The sequence below is a fragment of the Centruroides sculpturatus genome, unplaced genomic scaffold (genome assembly GCF_000671375.1).
Source record: "Centruroides sculpturatus isolate CEXI.00-Female unplaced genomic scaffold, Cexi_2.0 scaffold168, whole genome shotgun sequence".
Lineage (NCBI taxonomy): Eukaryota > Metazoa > Arthropoda > Arachnida > Scorpiones > Buthidae > Centruroides > Centruroides sculpturatus.
The window spans coordinates 159394-169148 of record NW_019384519.1 but is presented as its reverse complement, the minus strand read 5'-3'; the positions used below and the strand labels follow the sequence as shown (position 1 = coordinate 169148).

The window sequence follows — 9755 nt, the reverse complement described above, 5'->3', positions numbered from 1 at the left end:
GCTCTGTCACAGATAGATACATATATATATATATATATATGTGTGTATGTGTGTTTTTTTTAGAAAACAAAGCCTAGATGTTTATCTGTTTATCCATGGCCACTAAATTATTTTTTATATTGGCAAAAGAAATCTGTGATGAAGTCAAAATTAGCCTCAAATCATTGGTTGGATAAAACTTTGGATGAGGTAAATTTCCCTTAATTAGTTAAATTTTAATATTAGACAATCATATTGAATTATTATTTACTACCAGGTTTATGAAGAAGTAACAAGTTGTTGTCATGCTTTATCAGAAAGATTAGGAAAACAAGCATATTTTTTTGGCACAAAGTAAGTATAATTTTAATCACTATAACAAATTTAAGTTCTCTAAATAACTGTTTTGTTGCTAGCATAAAACATTTTATATTTTTTATTAGGAAAACAGATAATTAGATTTAATTATTAATTAATGATGAATATCATTCCAAACTCATTAAATCAGTATCAATATAATAAACTTCCTGAAGCTCTGTGTATTGATACTAAAAAAAAACAAAAAGATTGCTGTAATTAATCGGGCTGTTAATTAATTTTTGCTATTATTAATAATTAGACATCAAGTAATTTGGTATTAGATAAAGATGTTAGGTGTTGGGTTAGTTCTTTTATTCCAGATTGTTCTAAATTATTTAATAAAATTATTAAATTATTATAATTATTAATTTAGATAAGAGATGGTACCTAATTTCTACCTGTAATACAAAATTACTTAATATCTAATTATTAATAATAGCAAAATAGCCTGATTCATTATGGTGCTCTTTTGGTTTAAAATCAGTATCAATATAGATATTGCATAATTAATAATAATAAAACCATTGATATATCATCATTATAAGATGATTGTTATCATCAAATGGTAGATTTGATCATCCATTTTCAAAATCAAAGAGCTTACATGTTTCATTTTAATGGTTAATTTATGCTAGTGTCCACTTAGTACAATTGTGTTACCTTTTCCCAAGGATTCTTAGTGATGCAATTGCTACCCTACATGCCTACACACTTTGTGGGAAATGGAAGGAAATTTGCAATTAATTATGGAATTTTTTAAAACGGTGGCAAAACTTTTAACTTAAAATAGTTTTATATTTTTCACTCTAATTTTTTTAACATTTAATACTAATGTCTTACCTGATAGTGTGATCTTAATCTATGCAGTTCAAAGATTAAGATAAAGATTTAAAGTGCCAGAAAGCACGTTTTGAAATATTTTGCAGACAACTCAACTTTTAGATTAAAAGATTGGCAGATGTATGCTTTTGTTCTTGCAGCCAGCGATTTGATATTATTCTTGCCAGATGAATGCAAGCTATAATTTATAGAAATGAATTTAATTGTAATTTGCCAATTAGTATTACCATTATCCTCTGCCATTATTTAATTTCATAGATACCAAAAAAACACACTTAATTGAAAGTCAATCTTTATTTTTTCATCTCAGCTAAACAGAATACACCTGTAATTGCCTATGTTTCCATCCTTTCTGTCCTCTCCATGGCCAGTCACTGCCAGTTTCAGATTCTAGAACAATAGACCCAGTATCTCACTGTGGAATACTCTTGGGCCCAGGGTCATAGTACAAGGTCATAGTATACAGTGAACTCCTGTATAACGCGGGGGATACGTTTCGTGTTATAGGGGACATACATTATCGGAACAATCTATGCAAGTTCAAACATGTCTCTAAATTTTAACTGTTATCACAAAGGGTCAAAGATTTCCCAAACATTTTTCCAAAATTATAGAGGAAGGCAATTATATAGCAGAACAAGTGTATAATGTAGATGAATTTGTTTTGTATTGGATTGTACTGTACCGTTACCTTACTTGCATATCTGTAGCTCTCTCCATTTGCAAGAATTTTCCAGTTAAAGGGACTTTCCTATGAACCCTGTATATGAACAGTGAAGCCAACAGTTCAGAAAGTTTTTCGTTGTAAATAATCTTCGAACTCCATTACAAAACAGTTATAAAATCAATTTTTAAACATTTTGCATGTAATCATGCATTTTTATTAGATCTCCAGTGAACAGGAAGCATTGATTTGACTACATTTTTCATTACACATGGGCTCAATGTATGCTTAGTTAACATTGGCTTAGTTATATGATCTCCAGCTGCATTAGAACACAAAAGTAAAGTTATCCTGTCTTTTGATGCATTGAAACCAGAAAAGGAAGTCTCATCTTTCACAATATATGTTCTGTCGGTACAGTTTGATAACATCACACAAAAAACAACGGAAAGGCAAACTGTCACACAGTGATAACAAGTTAATGTCAAGTATGTTTGAAAAGTTTGCCATTGCTCAGGATACACGCCATTATCATCAAACTGTATTGACATAAGTATGTATTTTATGCAATAAATTGTATGTATTTCTTCATACCTATGGCTATTCCTTTCAAACGTTTACACAAAATGGCGTGTATTGCTTTCGGGCATTTTTGGGTATACAGGCGACAGTTTATTTTATCCGTGTGAACCACATGTCATTTCATACTAATTAACTGATGCTCTAAAACTTTCTAATTGGAAAGTTTGCTCTATCTGTTTTTTGTTTTCAATTTGCACTGCCTATCTTTCAAATTTTGCCACTAGGGGCACTGCTGTCATTTGCATTAGGTCGGGCATAGTCGCTTTACTGTACTGTTACCTCACTTGCATAGCTGTAGCTCTCTCCATTCACAAGAATTTTCTGGTTAAAGGGACTTTCCTATGCACCCTGTATAAATAACTGGTACATGTATATTTTCACTTTTCTAAACAAAAAATCTCAAACTATGTGAAAACATTAACTTTATCTTATGTGCTATACGGGACTGTTTATCGCACTCTGAGTTCTAGTTGCAAAATTTTCATTGCATTATTTGAATTCACGTTAGAATGGAGCGCGTTATATGGCAGTTCACTGTACTCCAGTTTAAAAGAGTAGGTAGCTCCTGGTTGTAGAACTGCAGAACTCCAACGAGAGAGCAGTAACATGCTTACAGTAATTAAATATGATTAGATAAAATAGTTTGATAAATTTTTTACTGATTACTTCTTGACCTTTTCAATACCTTTTTAACAGAATTGATGCATTTTCTCTACTATTTGGTTTATCGTAGCCCATGTGTTTTAATGAGAAGAAAACTGTTTCATTCAGCTTTAGGAACTTTGACAATTCTTGTATTTTCAAATTATAGAATTAGAATTATAGAAAAAAACGGCTTTAACAAACCTGTCCAAGCCATACTTTTAGCAAGATCTTGCTTTTTCCAAAATATGTAAAGACAATTGTGTCTGCCTAAATACTCAAAGCAGAAATATCCAACAACATTAAGTAAAATTAGATATTCAAATTTAAACACTTTTTAAATTTGAATATCTAATTTTACTTAATGTTGTTGGATATTTCAACACCTTGTAGAGCTTCTGTGTGATAAGGAAGTAAATTTATTTTGAGATCTTTGTTTTTTGTTTCAGACCAACCGAGCTTGACGCCCTGGTTTATGGCCATTTGATGGGCATTCTGACCACGGCCCTTCCAGACAATGGACTGGCATCCATTGTCAGAAACTTTGAAAATCTTCTGAAATTGGTCAGTCGAATAGACACGCAGTACTTTCGACAAAATGAAAACTTGTATGACAGTCCTTTGGAAGAGTAATCTGTCTGCATGCTTGTGGAATAGTCACCCGGCACAGGAGAAAGGTTAGCACAGAGGCCCATTTTTTCTAGTTAAGGCTGATGCGCACCAGCAGCAAAATGAAGGACAAACCAACGCTTGTCAACACGGTCCAAAACAGTTTGGTCAGTCGTTCCCTCCAACCCCAACAATAGACAGTTTGTGCTTAGTCTTGATTTTGCCATCTATATGCCATCATCCTTTAATCCTTCATTAAAGTAAGTTTAAAAGGAATTCAATTAACAAAACAATTGAATCAGAGAATAGAGAATAATATCCTTTGATTTGCACAGAATTTAGTCACCGAAAATTAAGTACAGAAACCTTTCCTCCTTTCTTTTTTATCATTTATTCTATATTTTGTATATTTTTTAAATCTTTATATGTGTAAAATGAAATCTGTAATTGGGGTGGAAACAGTAAAAATATCTGAAAATTTACTGAATTTCTATTTTTTAATGGGGGAATTTATGATCAGCCAGAGAAGTCTGTTGCAGAGGTGCACAATTTAGTCATGGTCATATTATTGGGAGAACTGCTAGAAGAACTGGAATTGACATATCCAGAAGAAGACATTTCATTTAATTTTGAATACTTTAATGGTAAATAGTTACTACTATTAAATATTTCTCTCCCCCTTGCTATCTGTAGAATTGTAATACATAGATTAAGTTGGTGTAGTGGATAGTGAATTTGGTCATTTTGTTATCTAGACATTTATTTTGTATATGGGATGACCACAAGTACAAATGTAATAAGAAGTGTAGTAGTAATAAAATTTACCGTGTAAACGAATAACGAATAGAAATTTACTTAACAAAATATTAAAATTTTATTATCAGCACAAAACCTTTCTCACTAATTTCTAGCTTTATTAACAGGAGTACAAACGGCCTTCCTTGGGTACACTGTGGAGCGTCGGTTAGAAGAAGTTTAAATGCTGCCAATGTTTACCCAGGTATCGTCTTACCAGTGACGTCATCGTCGATGATAGGTATACGATACCGAGGGCAAAAAATACATACATCTGGTAAAGAAGGGAGGTGTGCAGATACCAACTTTAGCAAGTATCCTATCTGCACACCTCCCTTCTTTACCAGAAGTATGTATTTTTCGCCCTCGGTATCGTATACCTATCATCGACGATGACGTCACTGGTAAGACGATACCTGGGTAAACATTGGCAGCATTTAAACTTCTTCTAACCGACGCTCCACAGTGTACCCGAGGAAGGCCTATTAAGAAGGCCGAAAACGTTTGTACTCCTGTTCATAAGGCTAGAAATTAGTGAGAAAGGTTTTGTGCTGATAATCTTAGTAGTAGTTCTAGCTACATATGCATAGTAATTAAAATTTTATTAGAGTATCCCAATAGCAGTGGAGTACACAGAATCCATGACAAAAAACAAATATTTTTTTCTGCAACGAGTTGCATAACTTTCCTAGGAAAACTTAAAATTGTGTGTTACAAAATTTTATTGAGAAACATTTTATATTATTAATTATTGTAAATGCGAATAATAGGTAAATTTTCATGAACCTGTATCTTCCCATTCTCACAACCTTTAACCACCAAAATTTAATAGCATTGATGTCCCTAATACACAAATTTCCCTGCAAAATTTCAAAAATTTTCAACAAAAGAAACATGAGTTATTTACAACTTGTTACATGCTAGTATCTTAAGAAAAAAAGAGAAAAAAGCCAACATTACAAACGTGCCACTTCCTCTGTTTGCCATTTTATTTTGCTGTTGAAGCTCCCATTCATTTGCAAGTATAAGCGCCATAAATACTTTTAAATACACCCTGGATATATTAGATAAAACCCGGCTTATACTGCATCATAATCGTCATATCTAACAGTTCGTCTTTATTGCGACCCCAAAGTGCCGGATTATCGGGATATTGCGTAGAAATTGGTCATAGTTAACGGTATGAAGCATCTAATTCCTGAAGGTACCAGACACTACAGCGACGCCTGCCTAGGTACAGCTGTTGAGAGCTTCGTGATTCCTAAAATTTAAAGTTGCCATCTTCAGGCATGGACAGTAGATAGTGGAATTCTGGTGTAGGTAAGGGTGGAAGATACTGTGCGCGCCTTCCACAATATGTGCCTGCCCGGTTGCCCTCAAGATTGTAGTGTCTACGAGTAAATCATAGGTGCTATTATCGAGGGGATTCCTAAAATTTATTTTCCTTTGGGCCTCCGAAACAACGTGCCACTGATTAGATGACCTCACGTGTGATATTTCGACTCGTCACTTCATTAAAGAATCACGAAAGATGGATAGTTCCGCTCGGGCACAGTAGCGGATTATGTTCCTTCGAGGCCATAAGCGCAGTTTTGTTATAATCTCGAGAACGGATTTAGATAGATGAAAACCTTAGGGGCAGGAGGCCCCGACTAACTATATACGAACTTGTGATGCAAACCGGAGGTAACGTTATTTAAATTCAAAAATCCCCCCGAAAGCAGTTAATAGATGACAAGCACGACTCTATTGTTAAAGGAAAAGTATATTGTACGGGGGCAAGACACTGGTACTAATTTGGGATGGAGAGCATATATTTAAACTTAAATAAATTAAAACTATGATTAAAAATTGCAGCCCGGCATTGTGACGATGTCACAATAAATAATTGCTCCTTATTCTTTTACTTTCCCTCTGTTATATATAACAGCCGAGAAAGTAAAATAATAATAATTAAGATATTCATTAAACAAATAACATAATTATATACTTACTTACATATATTTATATATATAACTTTTAGGCCCCTCGGGACGACGATACCCAGGTGTGCCTGTTGGGTAATCCGCTACCGCTCGTGCATTTCGGGGACCTGCAGCCAAAAGTAATTTGGGTCTCTTCTTAAAATCTAGTAACGAGAGTTGCGTAACTTTCCCGTCTGTTATGAATTTTTATGTAAAAAAAGAACTTTTATATTATTAAGCAAAATAAATAAAATTGTACTTGGCGCCATCTGCTACGAGATTTTGTTATAAAAAAAACTTTTTATAGTTTTAATTAGTATAAAATAGCTAAAAGCTTAATTCTGATGGTAGGGACGAATTTTATAAAAACGTATAAATGTTAATACCGAATAAAATCTTCATTAAGCTCCACCCTTCTCGAGACGTGATACGTGACACCGCTTTATCTCCTCAACCTCTCGACCTTTAATTACCAAGATTTAATAGCATCAATGCACTTCGTATACGAGCCACCGTGCCAAATTTCGTTACTTAATCTTCACCCCATCTTGAATACGCCAATGCACGCACGCACGCACGCGCGCACACATCCATGGAATTTTATTTTACTTTTTTTGTATTCAGGAGGTCTCAAAACGTGGAGGATCAAATTTGACACGATTCCAATACTTTGTTATGTATACGTAACAGCCGGGAAAGTAAAACGTTTGCCATTATATAGCACATATACGGTAGACCCTCGATATAGCGAACTCTTAAAGGACCGAGCCGAATCGTTCCCTACATTGAGAATTCGCTACAGAGATGGAAAAGTATAATAATTAAGAAATAATTTCATTCTTAAACATGTAACTTCCTGGAGTACATCAGCCGCATTGGAAAATTTCTCCTTTTAATATTAAGAAGCTCAAAAGCGCCAGGGGAGATTTAGATCTTATATAAATGTGGAGGCAAAAGGAAGAAAATGTAGTAGTAAAAAGGTTTATCTCCACGCCTCTCCACAAGACGCAATTAACAATTACGGTTAATTGAAAACCTCAGTTACGTCGATTCGACGTTTCCGTCTGCCAAAGATACTCAGTCCTTCAGCAGCTTTAAAATCTTAGAGAAGTGATGGTTCCTCACGTGATCAGCGAGTTAGAATCAATGCAAAGTATGTAATAAGTTTTGTTAACGAGGTGCGGAGGAGTGTTGCCAGCGATCAAAATACAGAACTCTTTCCAACGTGTGATGGCTTAGTTACAGGATGTATGGTCGAAGATGACGATGTGCTCTGCTGGGGTGCACTGATGCAAATAACCAGTAAAATCGTCATTAAGTCCGTCCCTACTCGAGATACACACGACCCCCTTTATGTCCCCATCCCCCGGACCTTTAATGGCCAAAATTTAATAGTATCGACTCCCCTAATAAACAAAAATTCAGAAATTTTCGACAAAACGCACGGGAGTTAAGCTTGAAAGAGAGTGAACAAAATCGTGTCCCCCCACACAATGTATGGATAACGTGGAATCAAGTGAGGAAAAGAATACAAAGGAATATTCGTTAGAACAGTACGCAGTAAGCAGCAGACTAGAAAACAATGTTTAAACGCCTTGTTTTCCAAATGCTTCACCCTTGTGTGTCTCCGTTGTAAACAAAGTCGATAGTTGCCGGTCGATACTCGAGGCGACGGGAAATTCGAGCGTTATCGAGTCACGCGGTCCGAGAGGCCCCGCCCACGGCGTTGCGCCGGAAGGGAAGGCGGCCTCTCCGCTTCCGGTTCCGCCGGGCCAGGGCGCAGGCGCGGCGCCGCTACTCTCGCTCCCGGAGGCGGCGCGAGGCCGACGGAGGCGTCGCCGGGAGAAAGGAAGAACGGCGGCGGGAGATGAACGGCCGGAGTCGGGGACGGCGTCCCTTCCACGGTCACTCGCCGGCCATCCGGAGGGAGATCCGACGCTTCGAGAGCGTCCACCCCAGCATCTACGCCGTCTACGACCTCCTGGAGCTGGTGCCCGACCCGCCGCTGGCCCGACGGATCCGCGAACACGTCGTCGGCGTCGAGGGTACGTCCATTCTCCTTTCTCCGCTCCGCGCCGCCGCCGCTCCCTCCTCCTTCCGCCCGGGAAGGCGCCCTCCCCCTCCAGACGCGGGCGGTCCCCGGGCCGGGCCCGCCTCCGACGGCGGCGCCCTCTTCCTCCTCCTCCGCTTTCGGGTCGGACCGCGCCGGACGCTCCCGCCCTCCCCTTACGGCGCTCGGGCGTCGTCCTCCGGAGGAATTTCGGACGCTTTCGACGGGAGCGACCTCTATCGCGTCCATTCGACCCGCGTGCCATCTTATGACCCCCGCCCCACTTTCTGCACGCCTTAATATTTTTCCTAGTTTAAGCGCGATGCGATGTGCGAAGACGTTTCCGTTTACAGCGGTCGACTCGCGTTATTTAAATGAAGAGTCGTCGGCTGTTAAAAATCTTAGTCTTTGCTCTTTGCGAAACTTTAACACCGGAATTTCCGGGCGGAGGACCTCCGTTTTCCGGCGCGAAGATTTTGCCTCACCTCTTTCTCCCAGGAGGCGCGGGCAATTACCAGAGGAAAGGGGCGGCGCCGGCTCAACGCGCGCAACTCCTCCCCCTTCCGTCGAAGGATCCGGATCTCGGATCCGTTCCGTCCCCCGCCCACGGGGTCTGACGAAACGAATTCGAGCATTTTTTCCCTTTCCACGTCTGAAACTTCTCCGGGGGCGGGATGCGCCTTCCCCGTCAGCGGCGGCCGTTCTCGCTCCAGGCGAAAATTCCTGCCAGATTAAGATTCTGGCCGCCGGAAGGGACGAAGTGCCGCTCGGACCTTCCCCCGGCGGAAGGGGGCAGTGAACGCCCGACCCCCGCTGTTTCCCACCGATTTTCTCTTGGCAGATTCCTTCGTCAATAGCCAGGAGTGGACGCTGAGCGGATCGGTGCCCGACATCCGACTGGTAAGTGCGGGGAAGGAGGCCCCCTCCTGACCTTCCCCACGCTCTCCCTTTTCTCTCCTCCCAGGGAATCGTCGGCAGTCCAAACAGTGGCAAGTCGGCGCTGGTGCATCGCTACCTGACCGGATCCTACGTGCCGGACGAGTCTCCCGAAGGTAAGCGTTTTCCTCCCCCTTCTTCCTTTCGCTGCGCTCTTCTTCCCAGTCTCCATCTTCTCTCGGCAGGTGGCAGGTTCAAGAAGGAAGTGGTGGTGGACGGACGGAGCTACCTGCTTCTGGTCCGCGACGAGGGCGGACCCCCAGAAATCCAGGTAAGCGGCGGAGGGGGCGGGAGCGGGGGCCCGCCACCCGACGAGGTTGACGTCTTCTTTTTC

The 9755-nt window shown here is 39.7% G+C and overlaps 2 protein-coding genes across 4 annotated transcripts in view; both read left to right on the top strand.

Moving 5' to 3' along the window:
• The window catches only part of LOC111622680 (metaxin-2-like), a 38662-nt gene extending 34863 nt beyond the window's left edge, over positions 1 to 3799 (top strand). The window contains exons 7-9 of the mRNA XM_023365106.1: positions 64 to 189; positions 257 to 333; positions 3517 to 3799. Coding sequence (XP_023220874.1) covers positions 64 to 189; positions 257 to 333; positions 3517 to 3700 — 387 coding nt within the window. The 3' untranslated portion in view covers positions 3701 to 3799. The remainder of the gene's footprint in view (positions 1 to 63; positions 190 to 256; positions 334 to 3516) is intronic.
• Positions 3800 to 6764: 2965 nt separating this feature from the next.
• LOC111622678 (centaurin-gamma-1A-like) overlaps positions 6765 to 9755 on the top strand; it is a 40540-nt gene continuing 37549 nt past the window's right edge. For 2 of the 3 annotated variants that reach the window (XM_023365100.1, XM_023365101.1), the window contains exons 1-4: positions 6765 to 8480; positions 9327 to 9385; positions 9450 to 9537; positions 9607 to 9692. In XM_023365100.1, coding sequence (XP_023220868.1) covers positions 8303 to 8480; positions 9327 to 9385; positions 9450 to 9537; positions 9607 to 9692 — 411 coding nt within the window. In that variant the 5' untranslated portion in view covers positions 6765 to 8302. The remainder of the gene's footprint in view (positions 8481 to 9326; positions 9386 to 9449; positions 9538 to 9606; positions 9693 to 9755) is intronic. The other variant, XM_023365102.1, reaches the window with a different exon arrangement.